This window comes from Phyllobates terribilis, unplaced genomic scaffold (assembly GCF_046119375.1).
Source record: "Phyllobates terribilis strain yellow unplaced genomic scaffold, ASM4611937v1 Scaffold_11__3_contigs__length_659146591, whole genome shotgun sequence".
In the NCBI taxonomy this organism is placed as follows: Eukaryota; Metazoa; Chordata; class Amphibia; order Anura; family Dendrobatidae; genus Phyllobates; species Phyllobates terribilis.
The window spans coordinates 472,516,429-472,541,024 of NW_027362771.1; the positions used below are offsets into that span (position 1 = coordinate 472,516,429).

A 24,596-nucleotide genomic window follows, 5' to 3' on the forward strand; every position below is an offset into this window, starting at 1 on the left:
TCGGGAGGACGAGCGCGAGACCAAACTGCTGGAGTTCTAAATCTTTTGCTCGTTTTAAAAAAACTCAGAAGTTTGTTTAAAAAAAATAAATAATTGTTGCCATTTTCTGAGACCCTTAAACAGGTGGTCCAAAGTAATTTCAGCCTACAGCCCTAGCTAATGCCATAATCTAAGCTATGTTCTAGATCTAGTATACCTTAATTAAAACCCCCTGTCCATCCCTAACTGCACAATCTAACTGCTTTTCTATTTCTAGGCGGTGTCAGAATACTCCGGCCTGCAGAGACCAGCGCCTCCCCTGCAAGTGACGTCACTGGTCTCTGTATGCTGGGCATGTAAGCAATGCGCTCTGGTTACTGCTGATCTGAGTTGGTTGCAGAGAGCACGCTGCCATTGTGCACATCACGCAGGAACTAGCCCAGCTCCTGAAACGAGCGTCACTCATGGTACTTGGTGTCAGGGAGGGGACAGAGGCTACAGCAGAGACCGCAGCCTCTACCCCCTGATGACGCTTGTTTTGAGTATCCCAGCATGCACTCGGATTCTCAAACAAAGCATCATCAAAAAGCGAGTGGAAAAAAAAAATAGAAAAGCTTTTAAATAGTGTAGCTAGGGAATTTTTAATTCAAGTATATTAGAAAATAGTTTACATTATCACATTAAATAGATAGGGATTTAGGATGAAAATTACATTGTACTTCGGACCACCCCTTTAACCCCTTCACGACATGCGCCGTATATGTACAGCGCATGTCGTGTCTCCCTCTTTGGTGCGGGGTCCGGCGCTGAGCCCGCACCCTTCCGGGGACATGACAGCTGATCTGATCAGCTGTCATGTGCCCCTAACTGCCGCGGGTGTTACCATGTTAAATGCCGCTGTCAAACGTCGACAGTGGCATTTAACATGGAAGCGCGTCAAGACCCGCCTATCACGCGCCCGTGTCATGATCGCTGGTCACCGATGGGTTGGCATGACAACCCAGGGTCTTCAGGAGACCCCGGTAGTTGTTATAACCAATCTGCTAGGAGCGCTGCTCAGTGGTCAGCACTCATAGTAGATGAGCATTTTTGTTACACGTATCAGGGCTGAAGGAATTTAAACATTTAATTTTACATTTTGTAACCACACTTTCCATATTTTTTTTTTTTAGTTCTCCTAGGGGACTTGAACTTTGATCGCTCGTGCAATATATTGCAATACTACAGTATTCTATTGCATAGTAAAATTATTGGCCTCCTATGAAGCCCAGCACCAAGAGGGCGTACGAACAGACACCCATGCAATTGAAAACTGTTCAAATGCCACTGTCAAGAGAACGTTTAAAGGGAAGCTATCATCAGAAAATGATCTATTGTTTAATTCAGGTTTTTATGTTAAATGTATTTTTTTTAATTTGACAATGTTTTTCTTGTTTTCCATGTCGCAATCTTTATTAAAAAAAAATAATAGAAATCTTGTAGTTTTCACACTGGTCACTGGGGCTTTTTTAGGCTCTAACCCTTTGTTTAAAAAAAAAATACACATGTACATTAGCCACATGGTCGGATCCTGGCTTTATATTTTGCATTGAAGCATCTAATAACACAAGTCACAGTAAAGAGAGGAAGGGTCAGCTGTGGTATCGTCTATTGTGAATGGTGGATCCTGTGTTATCAGCTGTGTATGGAGGTGTCACCTGTCATTGTCATCCTGGGTCTTCTGATAAGGAGCCTCTTGAAAACTTTTCCTGAAAGAATAGGAAGAGTCTAAAAAAAGCTCCAGTGGATAACGTCAAAATTACAAGATTACACAACTTTATTTTATTTTTTTTTAATAAAAAATTGTAATACAAAAAAAAAAAAAATCATTGGCAAAAATTTTTAAGGCTAAGTGCCCACAATGCAGAAATGCTGCAGATTTTTTTCCGCTTCTCCCTGGCAGGAAAAACGCATGCAGATTTTACATGCGTTTTTCCTGCCAGGTAGAAGCGTTTGTCAAGCGTTTTTGCATGCATTTCTGCATGCGGGTTATCAAGCGCTTTCCAAGCGATTTTAGCATCACTTGGAAAAGTGCTTGGCAACTTGGTCACACTATATAAATTCATTGATAAATCTTCAACCTCCCTTAAAGAGCATATTGAGCGTGCTTTAAAGTTCAAGTCATCTCCGGAGTTCTCACAACTGAATTTTTATTTTTGCTCCCGAAATATCCGGTGATTTCAACTTTCTATGCGCTCCCAAAGATTCACAAGGGCTACCCCCCCTGAAAGGGAGGCCAATTGTGTCGGGGGTTGATGCTTTAAGCCAAAATTGCAGCATCTACCTGGACCAGATTCTTAGACCGTTTGTTATGGCTCTCCCTTCCTATCTTAGGGACACAACCGATCTTCTAACCAAACTGGACGGCATTACTGTTGACCCAGGCACCATGTTAATATTAATTAACGTGGAAGCGCTGTTCTCAAGCATACATCATACAGCGGGTCTGCATGCTGTGGAGTCATTTTTGACTACGAGAGGTACTCCTCTTACTTCACATAATAAATTTGTCATTGAACTTCTTGATTATGTGTTGAGACATAATTATTTTTTATTTCACGGCAAGTTCTACCACCAGCTCAGGGGCACGGCAATGGGGAGCCCTTGTGCTCACACGTATGCCAACTTGCTCCTGGGCTGGTGGGAAGATACGGTTGTCTTCCATGATGGGGATGTCGTCTGGGGCCCCTACATTCAATTTTGGGGCCTTTATATTGACGAAATCCTCGTCCTTTAGAATGGGGATAAGTCATCCTTCATTGACTTCATACAAAATCTGAACGTTAACAACTTAGGTTTGAAATTTACCTACGAAATAGGTGATAAGAAGATTGCATTCCTGGATGTGATGATCTTGATGGTCGGTCCTTTTGAGATCCTCAATTTTCCGTAAATCTACAGCAGCCAACAGTCTTCTTAGATGGGGGAGTTACCATCCGACCCCACTAAAACGAGGGATCCCAAAAGGTCAATTTTTAAGATTAAGAAGGAATTGTTCCTCAACCTCGGATTTCTGCAAGAAGGCTGTGGATCTTAAGGAAAGGTTTAGGTGTCGGGACTATCCAGCTGACATAGTCAAGGTAGCATATAAAAATGCACTTGGACAGGATAGGTCCAAACTATTATCACCTTACACTAGACCTGAACCTAATCCCATAACTAGGTTGATTGGCACTTTTGATGATCAACATTCAAGAATTATGAGTATTTTGAGAAAATACTGGGGCGTACTGCAAACTGATCCCAATATTAAGAATTGGATTTCGGATTTGCCCTCAGTCACGTTTAGGAGGGGGAGATCAATCAGGGACCATCTAGTACATAGCCACTTCACCCCCCCAAAGAGAGAAGGTACCTGGTTGGATAGAAGATCGGTTGGTACCTTTAGATGTGGCCACTGCAGCTTTTGCAAATTTATTTCACCTTCTGACACTTTCTCCAGTGCAGTAACCAAACGGGTATATAAGAACCAACATTTTGCTAATTGTACAACTGCAGGTGTAGTATATCTTTGTACTTGCACCTGCCCGAAAGACTATGTCGGTAAAACCAAGAGGCAGTTTAAAATCCGTATTGGAGAACATTTAGGTGATATTAGACACAAAAGGGACACACCCCTAGCGAAACACATATATACTTACCATGGCGGAGATTTAAATTCTATCTCGTTTCGCTCTGTTGAAGTCATCAGTCCGTCGGTTCGCCAGGGTGACAGGGACAGAACGATCCTGCAGAGAGAATGTAGATGGATTTTCTGGCTGGAATCCGAAAACCCAGGGGGTATAAATGAACAGTTGAACTTCTCTAGCTTCGTTTAAAGTCTACTTGTCTACTACTATACCCAATTTTGAAGAAATCATTATCGGCATTATGTCATGCTGACTGTATATATTTTCCTCATGGTCGGTATCCCTGGTCCATGAGGTTGGGACAATTAGACTATAGATATCTCTTGTTACTCTCTAATATATCTGTATAAGTTTTTTCAAGACATACGGTTTAATGGGCTTACAGTATTTTTCTTTTTGAGTATATAGGATATATCCTCTAATATCCCCCTCTGTTTAACGGCCGTTGCTGGCATATATACTATCTAACAGATATTTTCCAAAGAACATTCTTATGCATAGGACTGTGACTTTGTCTGGATTGTGATTCTCATTTGGGGCTTTTTACTTTGTTCTATTTTCTGAGCGCCTGGTTCACCCTTCAATTTAACTTACATCATCGTCCCTTTAGATAGCGGTCCTCATTTGACTACTGGTGACAGGCATTTGCGTTTCACCTAGATCGCGCGGGGGAAGTGACGTTTCATGATCGCCGCGGGCGGAAGTTACAGTTGTTCTGTTGGAACGCACTCAGCGTTCCAGCGGTACCTCGCGACGGAAGTGAGGCTTCATCTTGATTGAGGTGGACCATTCAGCTGCGCCGCATACAGTGAACAGCTGATTCGGCGCCAACTTTAGGCATGGGGTTATATAAAGACAGGTGAGTCGCCGGGTCTCCTGGCGTGGTGACTCACCAGACTGGATATATTCATTTCTCCACTCAGCCCGACCTATTGTGGTGTACTCCTGTGACTGTCCCCTGATGAGCCCCAACTGAGGAGGGGGCGAAACGTGTTGGGACTGGGACTTTAACGCACATTGGGACCATTAATTAACTGGCATCAGATAAGTCTGCAATTTAGCAGTTTGTTAGTGTATGAAGGTTGTGATATGAATTTATTGTTTATTTCTGGTGGCCATTATAATGACTATTTGAGTGATAGGATAATTTATTGGTATCTCTTGGTCACTAATCACATTGATTGAGACGCTGTAAAGAGTTGCCTATTTCAATTCTTCCTTATTATCTATTGTTTGCTCTGTGGGAAATACAGATATTGACTGGTGATTTTTTTCCATTTTTTTTTTTACCTATAGTCATCCATCATCTTGTTGTTCTTTACCACACAACAAATTAGTTTAATTATTAATATGGGGAATTAGTGATATTTTACTCCCACCTGATCACAACTGAAAGACTGATATTGTGGGAAATACTGATACTGACTGATGGTGATCTTTTCCATTTTTTTATATTTATTTTCATCCATCATTTTGTTGTTCTTTATTTACCACGCAATAAATTAGTTTAATTATATATATATGGTGAACTAGTGATATTCTACTCCCAGCTGATCATAACTGATGCATGGTTCTGTATATTTTTTAGAGCATGTCAATTTTCCTGATATGACTCTTTGGTCTCCTACCATTGGGATGCCTTTGGTTTTTTATGTTTGTATGTCTGTATAGGGGTGTGGTAGGGACAGGTAAGGGACAGCCTCCGTGGAGCGGGGACACCACGTCAACACATTTGGGTGATTACTCCGCTGTTAGGTAGGGCATTCCTCTCTTAGGGCCCTATAGGGTGAGTTTGGATGCCATTTGTGCTACCTCACTGTTATCCCTCCCCCATACTTTTAGGCTATGTGCCCACGATGCAGAAATGAAGCAGAAAATTTCTGCAGCATTTCTGCATCTCCCTGGCAGAAAAAACGCCGGACAGGTGAATATAAACTTTATTTATTATTTTATTCTTTTTTTCACAGGTACAATGGTACCCAGGTCTGGATGAGAGTCTTCTCTCCTCCAGAACTGGGTACCATCTGCACATAGAGACGCATAGAATCCGCTTGTACAAATGTACAGACACGGATTCTATGCGTCTCAATGCAAGTCAATGGCGGCGCTTCCGCAAAATTAATGAACATGCTGCGGATTTATTTGCGCTGCAGAAACGCTGCGGAAAAATCCACAGCATGTGCATTGACATTGCGGAATGCCATTGGGGACCATGGGGTGCGGATTACCATGCGTTTTTGATGCGTTTCCGCTGCGGAAATTCCGCAGCATAAACGCATGAAAAACGCATCGTGTGCACGCAGCTACATCTGGATTATTGTCCTTGATCTATTGACATTATCTTTTAAAATATCTATTAAAAGTTACATTTTAGGGTGCATATTATATGTTCTTTTTAGTCTTCTGATTTTTTGATACACCTATACTCAATTATTTGAGCCTTTGGCTATTGTTTTTTCTTTGCTGCTGTTAGGTCACATTCACATGTTCAGTATTTTACATCAGTATTTGTAAGCCAAAACCAGTGGAACAATCCGAGAAACAGTATAATAGAAACACATCACCACTTCTGGATTTTTCACCCACTCCTGGTTTTGGCTTACACGTACTGAACGTACGAACGTGGCCTTAGAGTCAGGTGTCAGCTTCTGATTTTAAAGGGAACCTGTCAGCTTCACTGACACCCAAGAAATATTTCATCGGTTAAATGGATGCTATCTGAGTGTAACATGAAAAAGTTCATCAGGAGTACAAATGCCAAAATTTTGTGATGGGCATTATCCCCACATGAAAAATGGAACATTGCACTGGTCTATAGCAGGACTTTGGACATCTGACTGACACATGCCCTGGAGCACATTATCACTTGGTGACGGCTTCCTGATTACATCTTAAGCTAAGTATTAACTAATTTAGTATGTACTCCTGATGAATCTATTGACGAGAAATGCGTTGAGTTTTAGTATACTATGAATGGGCTTCGGTATACTGTGAATTTCAGCACACTATTTTGAGACAGAGCACATTGTCTAAAAGTAGTGTAATTCTGTGAACCAACTTCCCCAGGCCCCCCAAGCAGCCACCATGGCTTCTCGTGGCTATAGATTTTTGGGTGATTGTTTCCCCCGGACTAATCTTCCCACTAATGTTATCATGCCCCTGGGGGCGTCAGATTTTTCAAAATTTCTGTTTCCCTGGCAAAGAAAAGTAAAGCTGGATGTATCCTCCCTGGCTTCATCAGCGCATGGTGCATGCCCAGGGAGACAGCAGTAACGCAGGACTCGGTCAGCTGCAAGCTTTGCAAAAACCAGCTGTAATGGCTGGCTGGGTCCTGTGTCACTGCTGCCTCCCTGGGCATGCACAGTGCACTGATGAATATGGGGAGCGTACACCGGAGTTCATTGTGCTTTGCCAGGCAAGCAAATATTTGCAAAGAACAGGCGGTGACGACCCTCTGGGAAATCATGCCACTCACACTCCCAAGGGCATGATAACATGATTAGAGGGAAAATTAATACAGGGAACGCAACGTTCTCACGACTAGTCGGCTGCGAATTAGCTTATCACAGGCCTAGTTATAAAACTGATTTTATTGAGATTCAGAAATCTGTAAGAAACGAGAAGGGGCTTATTAGGAAGTAAATAAAATGTTTAATAAAGTAGGACGGTGGTTTTGCAGGGCCCAAGGAAGCTGACAGGTTCCTTTTAAAATACATGCCTTTTTTTGGGTTGAAAATCCTCTTTAAGTGCAACGTCCTAGTCATGAGTCCTTAACTGATAAGATCTCCACCTATGACATATGAAGCCATACTAACAGGTCTCTTTATTGCTGTGTATACCTTAAAGTCTACCACACCTCTGGCAGCTTTCTGCCCATGCACAGTGTACACATAAAGCTGTCAATCAGTGGTGGGGGCTGGGTTATATAGAGCTCATGAATATACTTGACTACCTGACAGCAGGTTTACTAGTCCTCTAGCTGATAAAACAGTGATTTTATCAATACTACACTAAGTAGCCCAGTAAGAGACACATGCTGCTTTCAGATTAGGTGGGAAAAACCTGGTGACAGATTACCTTTAAAAAAGCTACTGTGATTTTTATACTTCTTGCTATTTGGTTTTAACAGAACGTTACTGATATAGTCATGTATGGGTGTATTACATGTGTTTATTGTGTGTTTCCGCAGTGGAAACGCACTAAAATTACATGTATTTGTCACATGCAGATTTCCACACAAATGAAATTTTATGGGGAAAATCCACACATAAAACTCAGCGTACCCGCAAGAAAAATTGTCATGTTGGGGATTTCAAAAATGTATTGCAGTTCAGTTTACAGAATGTAAAAAAAAATCAGTGAGCATGATATTTCTATAAAACCCATCCACTTTGCTGGAACTGGAAGATGCCACCTTTTTGTGCAGGTCTCCTGCCCTGAAGTCAATGGCCTCATATATGCCTATGAGGCTGCCGAGTTTGGGTCAGGGGCCCACAGCCAGTCCGGACTGTGAAATCAACCTTTATTTGTTGCCCAAGAAATTTACCTGCCCCCTTTTTCTCCAGGAGGTTTTTTTTATCGCTTTATGTACTTTTTATTGTTGTATGATAATTCAAAATGTTTGATAATTCACTACCTATCATGTTCCCAGATTTCTCTTACTCTGTCAGAATAAAATAATTCTTCTTGGAGATTTTTCTATTAGATTTGTTACTATTTGATTTGTTCATTTATTTTCTTTTTTTTTTCTCATTCCACCAATAAAATACATTTTTATACATTTCTGTAGGCACGTCTAATTATACTAAACAGAAGAAAATGAATGATCTGGTACGGTGTAACCTCTGCTTTCAGCAGCCTGGCAGAAAAGCCTCTCGATTTTCCATAACAAGCTGCGGTCATGTCTTCTGTGAACAATGCCTGCGGAAAGGTACTATAAACATGTATTACATGAGTACTGAAGGAGAACAAAACGCTATCTATTAAAGGGGACCTTTCACCAAATTTTTCATGTTGAACTGGACACACGATGCATTAAGTACAGCAAATCAAAATAAAACTTTTTTTTTTATTATTTAAATTTTTCCTTTCCGTTGTGGTTGAACCACTGAGCCGTGACCCAAGGAGAGCCTGGAAGGGCGTGACTAGGTGCCACACCAAGACTGACCTCGGATGCACAGAAGCTGAAGATACCGCGATCTGAGGAGAGCCGGGGAAGGGGGGCGACCAGGTGCTACACCAGGACTGACCTTGAATGCATGGCAGCTGGCCCACAAGGGACAGGAGGCTGGAACGGACAGGAACGGGTAGACTTGGCAGATATAGTGACTGGCACCACTGATAGGCAGGCAGGTGCTGGCGGACACCGCTGATGTACAAGCAGGCAGGTGCTGGCGGCAACGGCTGGTATACAGGCAGGTTCCGGCGGACACGGCTGGTATACAGGCAGGCAGGTGCAGACGGACACGACTGGTATACAGGCAGGCACGTGCTGGCAGGCAGGGCTGGTGGGCACAACTGATAGGCAGGCAGTTGCTGGTGGACACGGCTGATACACAGGCAGACATGTGAGCTGTAAGATATAACTAAGACAGGCAAGCGTGGATATACAGGACAGGTATACTGAGATATGAGCACTGACGTCCTGAGACGTCAAGCATGCAAGACAAAAACTAACACGTTGCTCAGGCACCTCCCTTCAGGTGGAGGTGCCTTAAATAATCAGTGTCTCCAAGCCATAGGCTGTAGACACTTTGGGATGGTGCTGTCCCTTTAAGAGGGCAGGAGCGCGCGAGGGCCCTAAGCACAGTGTCTGGGGGGGGGGGGGGAATCTGCGAGCCGTAAACAGACCCCTGGCGGCAGCAGCAGAAGAAGGTGAAGGAAGTGTGGGACCGCGGCGCTGTGTAAGTTGGTATCCCTGCCAGGGGAGAGAGGCAGTGTATAGGGACACTGGCGCTACATTCACTTTAAGTCCAAGTGGTTGTTTTATCAGATCGTTTTCACTAAAGGTGTGTACTTTTTTCCTTGTATGAATTGTCCCATCATAAGCTGGCACCTACACAGCAGAAAATTAACACCACCACCCACTATAGCTTAGTTTTCGGAACATGTTGGATGTAATGATATACCTCTGATTTCTTGGTCTAACCTCCTGCATGATTAGAAAGTGCTGGGAGATTAGAGCACAGATGACTCCCACCTTTCAGATAGGGTCGCTGTGGGAGGATTTGCACAGCTGAGTTTAGCTGTGTTACGTTACAAACGCTTCTAGCTGCTCTCCTCTCTAGCACTGTCAACTCTGCTGTACCACCCCTCATCCTCACTGCCTTTCTAGAAATAAGTCACACTTATGTCTGTTGTACTCGCATCAACTTTTGAGCACAACAGACAGACCTATACAGTCATGCCTGAAAGTGCTGACACCCTTGAGATTGTTCCAGAAAATTAAGTATTTCTCCTAGAAAATTATTGCAATTACACATGTTTTGCTATACGCATGTTTTATTTCCTTTTGTGTGTATGTGTATTGGACCAACACAAAAAAAACAGGAAAAAAGGCAAATTGGACATCATTCTACACAGAACCCCAAAAATGAGCTGGACAAAATTTTTGGCAACCTCCACTTAATATTTGGTTGCACACCCTTTGGAATAAATAACTGAAAACATGTGTAAAAGAAAACGTGTAATTGCAATAATTTTCTGGGAGAAATACATCATTTTCTGGAACAATTTCAAGGGTGCCAACACTTTCGGCCATTACTGTATGTAATACCTGACACATCTCTGGATCGGCAGTGTGGGGAAAGGGACAGTACAGCAGAGCTGACAGTGCTATGAGAGAAGTAGAGCTGATAGGTGGGTTTATAAAGTGACACAGCAAAACTCAGATGCACTTTTTAATCATGCAGGAAGAAAGACCTGGAGACTAGAGCTGTATCATTACATCTCACACACTGAAGAACTGAAGCTATGGTGGTGGGTGTTCTTTTTCTGCTGTGTTGTTGCCTGCTTATGATTGGACAACTCATACAGGGAGAAGTACACCCCCAGTGAAAACTCTGATAACACCCACTTGGACTTAAAAGTTAACTCATTAGGTGCCAAATCATTTGATTGCTAATATCTTTGCAACTGAGAGGCAAAATGAAAAAAACAAACAAAAATGTTTGCTTCCACTCTGCAGCCACTAATACATCGTGTGTTCAGTGCAAAATGAAAAATTTGAAAGGTCCTATTTAACTATTCCTTATACATTCTGCTACACATTATCTGTCATTTTACAGATTGATAGCCAAACATGTAGTACTTTTGGTAAAGTAACGTTGAAGCTTTGCTATATTTACTTCTCCTCCCCAAAGTATCCATTACTTGCTTTCAGAAAGTACATCAAAACAGCAAATATTAAAGCGGATTAAGCATAGACGACTTGTCCAGTGTGATCAACCACTTTAGGCTGTGTGCCCACGTAGCGTTTTTCAAGCGTATATGCTGCGGAATTTCCGCAGCGTAAACGCTTGAAAAACGCATGTATATCCGCACCCCATGGTCCCCAATGGCATTCCGCAATGTCAATGCCCATGCTGCGGATTTTTCCGCAGCGTATATGCTGCGGTCAAAAATCCGCAGCATGTTCATTAATTTTGCGGAAGCGCAGCGGAATCAATGTGCGGATGGTACCCAAGTCTGGATGAGAGGAGACTCTCATCCAGACCTGGGTACCAAAGAACCTGTAAAAAAAAGAAAAAATAAAGTTTATACTTATCTTCTGATGTTTTCACTCCGTCGCGCTGTTGTCTGAAGGACCTGCCACGTCATTGAGTCATGTGACCCACCACATGACTCAATGACGTCACCGCAGGTCCTGCACACAACAGCGTGAGCCGCTCAAGACTCTGGACGGGGCAGAGAAGGCATCAGAAGGTGAGTATAAAGTTTATTTTTTTATTTTTTACCATTCTGAACAAGTTGTCAAGCACTTTTCCAAGTGATGCTTGGAGAAGTGCTTGATAACCCGCATGTGGAAATGCATGCAAAGACGCCTCACAAACGCTTCTACCTGGCGGGAAAACCGCATGTAATATCCGCATGCGATTTTCCCGCCAGGGAGAAGCGTAAAAAATATGCTTCAGGTCCGCAACGTGGGCACATAGCCTAAATGTGCCTAAATGTATTAAAAAAATATTACTCTGACTCCCATGAAATGTGGAAAATCATCTGTGTGGATAACACAAACTGCTTGTAGTGAGCTGTAAAGAACCGAGCATGCCACGCTATTATGGATATATGTGGAAATATAAGGTGCACATTACGTCTTTTTCAGGCAGGTCTGCTCCAAAACCCGCATGAAAAATCGCCCTGAAAATGCTCAAAAGAGTGAACAAATGCATTTCTATGTAAAAACGACTTGCTGTTCATATATTCCGGCTTGTGAGTGTCTTTTATCCGCTACATGTTTCCAAAGATGCCAACCGGCTTAAGAAGTGACCTGACCATTCTTCAGGTGGCTTCCGTTTGGAAGATGCCACAAACTGTATAACAGAAGTCAATAAATAACCCTAAAAGATGTCCGGAAGACGCCTGCGCTTCTTTTGTAGCGGCTTGTAAGCGTTTCCACCTCCAAAACCATTAGCAGTTTATTCATGGGTTAACCAAAGTTCACTCCCAAAATTATTAAGTTCCCTCCCCATATAAAAAGGTTAGAAAAAGATAGTAATAATTTTCTGGACCTGGGACAAGATACTAAAGGATTGAGGACCATCATGTCAGCCAGACCATCATACCAGAGGATGGATATTGACATTTCGTCACTCCTAGCAGAGGCAAGTGTCATTTGATTTATATGTTTCTTCATGCTTTACATTTAACTACATCTTAAAGTTTGTATATGTTCTGCTGTTTGGTACATTTCTGCAGAGATGTGTATGGTCGGTCATGTGTAACTCGCCTTGCTCTGGTTGTTTTAAGTAAAGTTATTGTTTTTAATAATTGTGTTTTATATCATTTTGTTTTCACGTGAATGAATGTTCGTTTTATGCTTTTTGCACAAATGATGTTATTGCCTAATGTGCATTATGCCCCCTGCTGTATGTATTGCATCAATTTAGCTGGAGCTCTTTTTCAAATGTAACTATTTTTGCTTAGCAGCATTTTTTTTTATTTTTCTTCAACTTATGACTGAAGCATCAAAACATACCGTATTCTATGCATGTAATGTCTGGAAAATCTTATTAAGTGATTTACACTTTTTTTTTTTCCTATGATGTAGTGATTTGTTGGCAATGGCGTATTAGGTTACTTTAGAAATTTTGTGTAATCTAATAATTGTTAATGGCTGAATGTTGTATAGCATTTTTATTTATTTCCTCTAGTTTCAGGTCCATGCTCACCTCCTTCTTTGTGACAAAGTGGCACCTGGATACAGTGACTGTATCCTGCGCCAGACTTGCATGGTCTATGGTCTGCCGGGCACTGTATTCTGACTGATCTGAAAACCAGCAAGGGGGCCAGGTATCACTGTACAGGACACAAAATTCTGGTTCACAAACTCTGTGGGACTGTGAAAATCATGTGAGGGAAGGTTTGTAATTTTTACAAACTTTTGTTTTTCACTTGATGGCAGTTTACAGACCACCTCTATTAACCAGGTAACTCTAATCTAGATGAACACCAGCCAATGGAGAGGGAGCCCACTCTTACAGGTTTTTCTGCTCTTGAAGAAGAAGTGGAGACAACCAAAGAAGTCCAGGTGGCACCCTTGTGTGTAGCAACAACAGCGTGGAGATAACATTTAAGCAGCACAACAGCAACACTGCCAATATTGTAACCGGTATGATCTGCTGCCCTTCTGGCCACCACAGTTCTACAGGGAATGAACAGTCATCAGCACCAAGCTGAGGCTACATCCTTTATTTGGAGGCTTGATGACAAATTTGACATGTTTGGCTCCATCTTGACCTCCAGATGCGAGCGATACTTCGGGATAACGTTAGAGTTTACATCATGTCTGTGGCAGCACTCTTCGAGAATGCCAACACCCTGCCTGCTGTGCGTGACCGGATTTATCTCCTTCGAGTGGTCGCTGGCATGTCACCCGGTCCTACTCCTTTGATTCCCTGATTAAAACTGTTACGGGTCCGGGTGGTGTAACCTCTGTGCCGCGGTGCAAGGAGGGACCCAGAGGGGCGTAACTAAGTATCCACCCGGACCGACCCTGGTCGAACGGCGGCAAACGACACCGTAACCAGGGAGGGACCGAGCAGAGGGACCAGGTGCTACTCTGGGGACGACCTTGTAAGAGAGCAGGTGGCTCCCACAGGTAAGACAGCAGGGACTGACCGGTATAGCGGATGGACACCACAGGTAGGCAGCAGTCTCTGGGTTAGCTGACGGGTGGTCACGGTACGTGACGGAAGAAGTCTCTTGGCAAGCGGGTAGGTGGTCACGGCAAGAGACAGCGGGAGCCTCCAGGTAGGCTAGCAGGTGGTCACGGCAAGTGACGGCAAGCAGGCTGTAGTCTCTAGGCTGACAGGCAGGTGGTCACGGCATGTGACGGCAGAGCCTCCAGATAGGCTAGCAGGTGGTCACGGCAAGTGACGGCAAGCAGGCCGTAGTCTCTAGGCTGACAGGCTGGTGGTCACGGCATGTGATGGCAGAGCCTCCAGGTAGGCTAGCAGGTAACAGGCGGGTAGCAGACTTGCTCCCAGGTGAGCGGGTTTAGCAGGCGCGACAGGTAGCCGGCAGGTGCTTCCTGGAACGAAGGTGGACTTGCCCATAGGCAGACTGTCGGGCAGGAGGGAAGAGAAGCTGGCAGACAGGACTGGTAGTCAGGCTGGCAACGGGACCTGAGGGCTGAAGCAGAGGTAAGTATTCTGTGCAACAACTTTGCTCGGGCACCTCCATTTTGGAGGAGGTGCCTTATATATGGGAGGTCCTCCGGCTATTGGCCTGGGACTCCTTAGGACGGCGCGCGCGGTCCCTTTAAGAGAGGGGGAAGGAGCGCGCGCCGGCAGCAGCGGGAAGAGGAGCACTGGAGGACACCGCGCCAGGAGCGGGAAGGTGAGAGAGACGGCGTCTCTGCCTAGCAGGGGGCAGAGACGCCGATGCTACAAAAACCTCATACAACCACTCAGAAACCATACCCTCCCCCCAACCAGAGCCCACTGTTGCTTCACAATTTTATCAGTTATTTTATGCCTACCTCCTTTGCAGCAGTGGTCCACTTCCTGCTCCCCACTTCTCACCCATTATCCTCCTTTGTTTCCGTACCCCAGTTTATCCATATGTCATTTTTTTTAAGAGTTTTTTTATTAATGATTCTGTCTGGGTGGCAATTGTTGTAAATATATTTTTGTTTTGTATTTTCTGTGTATAAAATTTTATCTTATTTTTATAAAAATAATTTATTACCCATGACCGCACCTACAACGAGAGAGGGGATCCGCCCTTCCAGGACAGGAAACCTACAGAATAAAAGGGCGGCGCCTCTCCACCACCTCAGTTGGTTTCCTGTCCTTGAGGGGGAACCTTGTTAATATGGCGGCAGAAGAAAGAAGAGAAGATTATTCCCAATGGGAGAACCTTAGATAGGCTTACCTGTTGAAGATCTGGATATGACTGAGCAGCGCCCTGCCTGGGGTCTGCAGCTCCAGCTCCGTGCATCAGTGGAAAAGCTGCTGTGGAACTGCGCCCCTATCTGGGGTCGACAGATCCAGCTCTGCACGTCCGTGAGAGAGCAGCTGTGGACCTACACCCCTGTCTGGGGTCGACAGCTCCAGCTCCATGCATCAGTGGAGAAGCTGCTGTGGAACTGTGCCCCTATCTGGGATCGGCAGATCCAGCTCTGCAAGTCAGTGAGAGAGCTGCTGTGGACCTGCGCCACTGTCTGGGGCCGGCAGCTCCAGTTCCGTGCATCAGTGGAGAAGCTGTTATGGACCTGCGCCCCTGTCTGGGGTCGGCAGCTCCAGTGCCGTGCATCAGTGGAGAAGCCGCTGTGGACCTGCGCCCCTTTCTGGGGTTGGCAGATCCAGCTCTGCACGTCAGTGTGAGAGCAGCTGTGGACCTGCGCCAGTGTCTGGGGTCGGCAGCTCCAGTTCCGTGCATCAGTGGAGAAGCTGCTGTGGACCTTCACCCCTGTCTGGGGTCTGTAGCTCCAGTTCTGTGCATCAGTGGAGAAGCTGCTGTGGAACTGCGCCCCTGTCTGGGGTCAGCAGCTCAGCTCTGCACATCAATGGGAGCACCTGTTGAGCCGCGCCCCTGCCTGGGGGCAGCAGCTCCAGTTTTGATCGGTGCACTATTGGAGGCGCCCCTGCCTGGGATTGGCCACCCCAGTATTGCTCAGGCATGGACGGATGGAGAGGAACAGGCCTGTGACTCGTTCCAGCCTCCGAATCCATACAACTGGTGGTGAGTGATCTTCGTGAATGTTTACCTTGTTTATGGGGCCCTTTCCTTGTTATGGTTACTAGGAAAGGCTGAAGGATGTTAGCGCAAAACTCAAAAATGGGTGTGTGTGCGCTCTGTAAGACCCCATCTGGGCCAAGGGCATCGTGCTTTAAAATTGGCTTCAGGATGGAAGCTGGACCTTAGACCTCTAGGCTAAAGTTAGCCACATGTCTGGGCCGCACAGAGCCTCATGATTGGCCTTCAGAATTTACCACAAAAATGAGCCTCTATCTGCTCAGTAAATGTTAAACTAACACTGAGGTTTTTACTGTTGTCCTCAAGTCCGTTTACTCCATCCATAGGACGGCACATGGTGTTAATACAGCACATGGTCTCTCTGAAGGTCTGCTGTCCAGCTGCGTCTCATCAGTTGGCTCCTTTGGGTGGGGCTAGTCTGACAATTGAGATTTACCACCCAAAGGAAAGGTTTATCCTTCATTCAGATGGATTACTCTTTAAAATAAAAATCTGAGTGCAGTGCCTCACAGTGCCTTATAAAGCCTCTTTGCGCTTCACAAAGAGCACATCATAGCTCTTTATATCACATCATAGTGCCTCATAGCGCCTCATGCCACATCTTAATGCCTCATAGCACATCTTAGTGCCTCATAGCATAGAGCTTCATAGCACATCATAGTGCCTCATGGCACATCATAGCATAGTAGCATAGCACATCATAGTGCCTCATGGCACATCATAGCATAGTGCCTCATAGCATAGCGCATCATAGTGCCTCATGGCACATCATAGCATAGTGCCTCATAGCATAGCGCTTTATAGCACATCATAGTACCTCACAGCGCCTCATGGCACATCATAGTGCGTCATGGCATAGCGCTTCATAGCACATCATAGTGCCTCGCCTCATGGCACATCATAGTGCCTCATGACACATCATAGTGCGTCATGGCATAGCGCTTTATAGCACATCATAGTGCCTCGCCTCATGGCACATCATAGTGCGTCATGGCATAGCGCCTCATGCACATCATAGTGCCTCATGGCACATCATAGTGCCTCATAGCATAGTGCTTTATAGCACATCATAGTGCCTCACAGCGCCTCATGGCACATCATAGTGCGTCATAGCATAGCGCTTCATAGCACATCTTGGCACATACATAGCATGGTGCCTCATGGCACATCATAGCATGGTGCCTCATGGCACATCATAGCATGGTGCCTCATGGCACATCATAGCATGGTGCCTCATGGCACATTATAGCATGGTGCCTCATGGCATAGCTCTTCATGTCACTTAATAGTGCCTCGTGGCACATAGCGCCTCACAGTGCCTCATAACGCATGTTAGTGTCTCAAAGCACATCATAGTGCCGTATAGCATCTCATAGTGCTTTATAGTGCCTCATGGCATAGTGCCTCATAGCACTTCATAGTGCCTCATAGCACTTCATAGCGCCTTATGTCTCTTCATAACATAACATATCATAGTGACTCATAGCATATCATAGTGCCTTATGGTGCATTCATAGTGCCGTATAGCGCCTGTTAGTACCTCATAGCGATTCACAGTGCCTTTTAGTACCTAATGGGGCCTCATAGTGTCTCTCAATGCTTCAGGGTACCCCTGTGCCTTGTAGTGCTTTTATAGGGTGTCTGTGCCTCATAGTCCCTCTTTGTAAAGGTACTGGTTCCACAACTAAGTTTATGTCTGACAAAACCAAGTTCAGCGACTGTAAACTGTGCATGGCAAGCTTACCGAATTCAGGGGGAAAAATATCCTAGCCTCTATTTTGAGACAGAGGGTAGCAGTATTCCTGGCTGGTGCTCGGTGGAATGCCGATTGGAGGCAGGTGACAATAAGAGTGTTTCCTTAGTTTTGCAGGTTAATAATAAACCTTGTAGGGTTTCACTCTTAAAGGTAGGAGGCATCATGTAGTGCTCATACAGCCATTGTGGGTTTGGTCCAATCGAGCGCAGTTTTATTGCTTTTTACAGGTTGCACAGAAGTCGTAAACATTAATATTTCTGATCTTGTCCAAGCTCTGACTTAATAGGACAGACCCTGACTAATCATATACAGCTCAGCTAACCCGGCTTGATAAAAAAAAAAAAAAAAACAATATTTATCAAGGGTAACCACTGATACTTGTGGAGTCTAGCCTGTGTCTCTGATTAGCTCCAAGAAAACACCATCTGCTCTGCTCTCCAGCAGTCTGACTAAGGTGAATGCCTAGCCTGTTCTAGTGCTTAGCTCTCCAGGGGCCCTAATCAAGACCTGTAAAGCTATTATTTAATCCAGTCCTTCCTGGGTTTGCTACAACCCGAAGGGGCTGTAGAGATTCCGGAGTTAGATCATTGGGAATGGACTCTAGAAGACCTGCTAGTAAATCTGCAGTTCCAGATTGCGATATAGTAGTATAGGCGTTTAAGGAGATATACAATCGGGTTCCAATTCACATGAAACGTCAAATTTCCTGAGAATAGTTCTTGGCATAAAATGAGGATTTAGGCTTTCAGTTTGTCTCCTTCCATTCAGATGTTAATGAGCTTTAAGGCTTTATGGAGAATTCTAGTAGTTAGGACAACTCTCATATCGAAGGAAGAGGCATTGACTATAGTTTACCTCAACTATTTTGGGATTATGGGCAGATCCATCGAGTGCTGCAGAACTCACTGGGCAGTGAGTAAGCGTTGTGGTCTCCTAAGGTAGAATAAGGAGTCCTGCTATATGTCAAAATTAATAAGCAGTCTGGCCACAACTCTGAACAAGGCAATTGCTGTTAATAACTGTAATCTCCTACATTCCAGTAGTAGCATGGTCACGGGTACACACCCGTGGGCTGCCTCTAAAGACCCGGTTCCTCTAACCTAAAGAAGCTTTAGGCAGTATATACGAAAGCTCCATTCATCTATACATGGTCACCATGTAAAGGTCTTGTCATACAACAGAGTAGCTTTATCTTACATAATCCATTATGGAGGAACTCTGCCAAAATCCCTAATAACACTTATGTCTAATCAGTTCAGATGGCGAAGTCTCACCTTTTATCTTTAACAGCATCTCCTATAAAGAGGAAGAGAATTGCAAGTGGACCTTTTTAGCCGTAGACTACTAGAACAGTGTCCAACCTTCATTGAATAAGCAAGGATTGTGAAAGTGAGTTTTGGATCTAGGCCCATTTTCAGTCCAAAGATGGCACCCTGGGATGTGAATCCAGTGCTTACGGCTGTAACAAGCCTTCGCCTGAACCCATGGATTCAGGGTCTTCACATTAAAGACTATTATCCTGATGGCCCTGACTTCAGCATGGTAAGTTAGTGACATTCAAGCTTTCTTCAACTTGCACCTTCTATAGACACTATAGGCATGATCTGGGATCTTCTGCTGTCCTTTCCTTTAGGAAAACTGTTCTACAGGCTGTGGTCCCACCCTAATTTTAGAATTTTTTTCTCTGTAAATCTCTCGTTGTAGGTGCTGTCATGGGTGCTAGGATAACACTAAATTACTTACCGGTAATGTGTTTTTCCTGAACCCATGACAGCACCCTTATATTCCCTCCCATCACTGGTAGAAGTTGATCACTTCTTTTCCTTCATAGTGTTTGATTCACGTGGTGTGTAGAAGGAAAAATCATGGGATATATAACTATTAAGTAGTGTCCTCTCATGCTCTGTAAACAACTGAGGTGGTGGAGAGGCGCCGCCCTTTTATTCTGTAGGTTTCCTGTCCTGGAAGGGCGGATCCCCTCTCGTTGTAGGTGCTGTCATGGGTTCAGGAAATCACATTACCGGTAAGTAATTTAGTGTTTTGTCCACTTTAAAGTAGGAAAAATAATTCAAGTATAATTTATTGAGATCTGCAAAAATGTGTAGTCTTTTGTTTTTTCAGCCAACATGGCCTCAAAATGTTTTTGCGTCAGGGACCTGAATAGTGTTATTTGTAGTCGCTATCACATTAGAAATCACAGGTCCCCTTGTGTCAAATATCTTGGGGTTAATGTGTGTATCCCTTTAGAAAAAAAAAGTACAGAATTTACACACTTTATTTATCTTAACATGCAAAATTATTCTGAGGGGGGGTTTATAAACATAACCAGACACACAAAGAAATATATAACTACCAACAAATAGAGCATGTACATTCAAGTTAATTGCTAAAGACACACCTGAACTATATATACAGCCCAAAGAAAAAATAGGTGCATATAGTTTCTTAAAATGAATAAATTTTATTGAAGATAAATAATAAAAAAATGCCGTATTTTTCGGGCCATAAGACGCAGTTTTTTCCCCCCAAACTTGGGAAGAAAATGGGGGGTGCGTCTTATCGTCCGAACGTAGACAGTTGCATACTTGATAGTTGCGGTGGTGGTGGAACCAGCCATCTCACCTCTTCTGCTGCAGCTGCCAGATTCCTGAGAGGGGGAACGGAGGGCCCTGCGATCCTGCTCCACCCCACCATTGCAACTCTCAGCTGCTGGAGCACTAGCTTCCTGAAGGACCCTGCCTCATGTGACCCTCGCTCCACCACTCCCCAGGTAAGATACCATACCTATTCATACTATAAGACGGACCCCCATCTTATAAATATTTTTTTCCCTATATTCCACCCCAATTTGGGGTGCGTCTTATAGTCCGAAAAATACGGTATATGTTCACCAGAAAAATGCAATGGAGGACCAAATCATACATCAACATAGTTAAATATTACAATGCTATGAGCTATGTAGCTTGAAAAGAGATGTAGACCATAGAGATAGATGTATGCCTCACCCAAGTGTCTGCACTTTCACTATCATTTAGGTATCAGCATTGTGCAGAGAAAAATACTGCCTTATTTGAGCTACTAGCACTAATTGCTTTAAATGATAGTTACTAAAAATATAAATGACTTGCATATTGTTGCAGACTCAAGTGGTGTGTGATCCTAGTGCCCCAACGCATGTTTCACCCTTTGCTTCATCAGGGGGTATATTTTGTATCTGCCCAATGCAAATACCTATATGATAGTGAAAGTGCAGACACTTGTGTGAGGCATACATCTATCTCTATGGTCTACATCTCTTTTCAAGCTACATAGCGCATTGTAATATTTAACTATGTTGATGTATCCTGTCCTCCATTGCATTTCTCTGGTGAACAAATATGTTTTTTAATTATTTATCTTCAATAAAATGAATTCATTTTAAGAGACTATATGCACCTATTTTTTCTTTTGGCAGTATACACAAAGAAATATGTTGTTTGGTCAAACCGTTAAAAGGAAATGTTATGTATCCCAAAAGTATTCAAAGCAAAGGGCTGGGAAAAATGGACAGTTTGGTTTATCAGACATTATCAAGAAAAATTTACTTAATTTGTGAAACATTTTTTTTAATACAAATTGTCAAGACCAATAAAAATACAAAACCATTAAATCATAATATACAGATATATACACATGATTCACATATACCAAAGAATAGGAAGGCAACGGTCATACGTCTCTTATGGGGTGGCTGCTCAAGATTGGTAGTTTGAGATTTGCCGGGCATGACACCTTCAGGAGAAGCCTGTGAAGACGTCTCTCGCCTGAGAAGCACGGGTAGATCGCCTAACCAAGCCTCAATAGACTGGTTGAACACCAAAGCCATTTTGTGTCTCCACTTCCAGGTCTGGATTTTCATAACCAGACATATAGTTGTGGAGAACACAGACAGCTTTGCTGTATAAGCCTATTGTGGCCTCATCGAACTGCATTCTATTCTCTACTTATTAAAAAAAAAAAAAAAAAAAAATAAGCAGCGGTATTTACCTGCTCAGATCTTCAGACCTAAATGCACTACCAGGGTGCAGCAAACCCATATAAAAATGGTGGCTACACAGGTGCAAAATACTGATGAGACAATCACTCACAACCTACCATTTCATATTGCATATATATAATATACTAGCTGTACTACCCAGCTTCGCCCTTTGCTGTTAGCAAAATAGAATGTGTTAACAAAAATTTATTCTCCACACAAAAACCACAAAACAAATAGATAGAAAGTTCATTGGCTCTTGAGGAAGCAGCTCTTGTTTTCATGTCTGCAAGCCTCGCTTCCCTCTCCTCAGAAAGTTCATTGGCTCTTGAGGAAGCAGCTCTTGTTTTCATGTCTGCAAGCCTCGCTTCCCTCTACTCAGAAAGTTCATTGGCCCTTGAGGAAGCAGCTGCTGTTCTCATGTGTGTCAGCCTTGTTTCTCGGTCTTCACATTTTTCATTGGCCCGTAATGCAGCTTTTCTTTTCGCGCCATGAAATTCCTTTTCTTATGAGGCATTATTGTGGTAAAAATAGTCTGTAACTGGCAGTTTCTATATCCTCTCACATAGAAGTAATGTGACTGACATCAGCCTTTCCACCAACACACCCTAACTGACATCTTATTACCTTACACAAGCTTTGTTATACTGAGCATGTCCTTTGTTGCCTATATTAACCAATCACAGCTCAGATTGATTAACTGTAGCAAAATAGAAGCTGAGCTGTGATTGGTTGCTATTGGCAGCCTTATAAATCTTTGTGAGATGAGTTTTGTGTGTGCTGAGGGTGGTATATGTGTTCAAGCACGTGGTAGTGTGTGGCGCATTTTGTGTGTGTGTTCATATCCCCGTGTGTGGTGAGTATGAGTATCCCATGTCGGGGCCCCACCTTAGCAACTGTACGGTATATACTCTTTGGTGCCATCGCTCTCATTCTTTAATTCTCCCTTGTTCACATGTGGCAGCTGTCAATTTGCCTCCAACACTTTTGCTTTCACTTTTTCTCCATTATGTAGATAGGGGCAAAATTGTTTGGTTAATTGGAACGCGCAGGGTTAAAATTTTGCCTCACAACATAGCCTATTTTGCACCTGTGTAGCCGCCATATTTATGTGGGTTTGCTGCATCCTGGTAGAGCATTTAGGTCTGAAGATCTGAGCAGGTAAATACTGCTGCTTATTTTGCTGTGTTTTTTTCTTGAATCTTGAGAGAATTTTAATTCTTATTGTGGCTTTGCTTCTTGTATTTAGTGTAGGGACTCTTAAGCATGAGGACCCTTGACGCAGGTTACGAGCTTGCGTATTTTGGCCAAAATATCGACTAATACCTCATATATCATATATATATATATATATATATAATATATGCATTTTTGCACTTTTTTATCCCAGGGTGCAGCCAGGCCCATCAGTGCTGGCATTGTAAACTGGGGTGTCTGTTCCCATGGGGTGCACTTGGATAGTACGGGGCAGCCCGCCTAATCTAATAGTATGGGCGTAACTAATAGGCTGTAAGCTGGATACTGCGCACTACCCAAGTGTGAACAGCACCCTATACAAGCCTTTTTGTGTGCAATTCAAATACTAAGCAGTCAGTGAAATGGTAGGTTGTGAGTGATTGTCTCATCAGTATTTTGCACCTGTGTAGCCGCCATCTTTATGTGGGTTTGCTGCACCCTGGTAGAGCATTTAGGTCTGAAGAGGTAAATATTGCTGCTTATTTTGCTGTGTTCTTTTCTTGAATCTTGGGGGAATTCTGATTCTTCTTATTGTGACTTTGCTTTTTGTCTCTAATTATTCACTATGATCTTAAAAGTGCACTCCATGACGCGAAGTGCTCAGCTGAACTGTTGGTTGAATATGCTTTTCCGGGCATACCATTCCCTACAATGGGTATGGGTGCAAAAGGTTTGGCATCAGTGAAAAAGCTTCACCCCCTACCATGACATAAGTGACTGGATGCATAGATCCTGTAAAAGGCTGACAGTACATTGTGGCCAAATTTTGAGGTGAGTGGCTCCCTAGAGTCCACAGTTCTGTCATAGACACCAACTTCGAACAAACTTGTATGTTGCATCGACCTCCTCCATCAGGACAATCGAAAAATATTTTTTTAGTTATAGAAATGTGATCCTGATTGCGGTAGCTGTTGCGCGCACACATGTGCTTTATAACCTATCTGTTATATATGATCAATGTATAGGTTTTGTATGTGCAGTCCATGTCTATTTGTACTGTTATGTTACATGTATGTCGACAGCACCTATACAGTTGGGGAAATTGTAGATTTTCCCACAAGACTGCATGTGGAGTTATGCAAAACTGTCCCCTATGAGAATTTAAAGTAAGGGAATATATACATTTTCCCCTAAAAAATGCCACAAAAAGAACCAAACGACAATCAGGGCGAAAATCATTAAATCTCTTTGAACAAATAACACTTTGCTCAAAGTAATGAGCAGCCTATCAGCAGGACAGATAGTTTGTCACATGACTGAGGCCTTATTGCAGAGATGTTCAGAAAGGGTGTGCACCAAAAATTCATTTTTTCTAGGGTAACTGTATATAAAATGGAAATAAGGCAATTAATGGAACAGGAAGCAAATAATGCCATATAGTTCAAATTGCCAGAATCCTTACCACCAAATCTCATGGTAAAGATGTCTTCTCTCTGTCGTAAGGAAATTAATGGAGTGTACACAATAACAGCAATGCTGTCTGCCTTTTTGCTCCTTAATTATAAGCAACATACATTGACTA

At 43.4% G+C, this 24,596-nt stretch overlaps 1 protein-coding gene across 6 annotated transcripts in view; it reads left to right on the forward strand.

The window, feature by feature from the left end:
- Positions 1 to 24,596, forward strand: part of LOC141166555 (uncharacterized) — a 77,512-nt gene that overhangs the window by 948 nt on the left and 51,968 nt on the right. For all 6 annotated transcript variants that reach the window (XM_073653344.1, XM_073653347.1, XM_073653345.1 and 3 more), the window contains exon 2: positions 8,437 to 8,577. In XM_073653344.1, coding sequence (XP_073509445.1) covers positions 8,466 to 8,577 — 112 coding nt within the window. In that variant the 5' untranslated portion in view covers positions 8,437 to 8,465. The remainder of the gene's footprint in view (positions 1 to 8,436; positions 8,578 to 24,596) is intronic.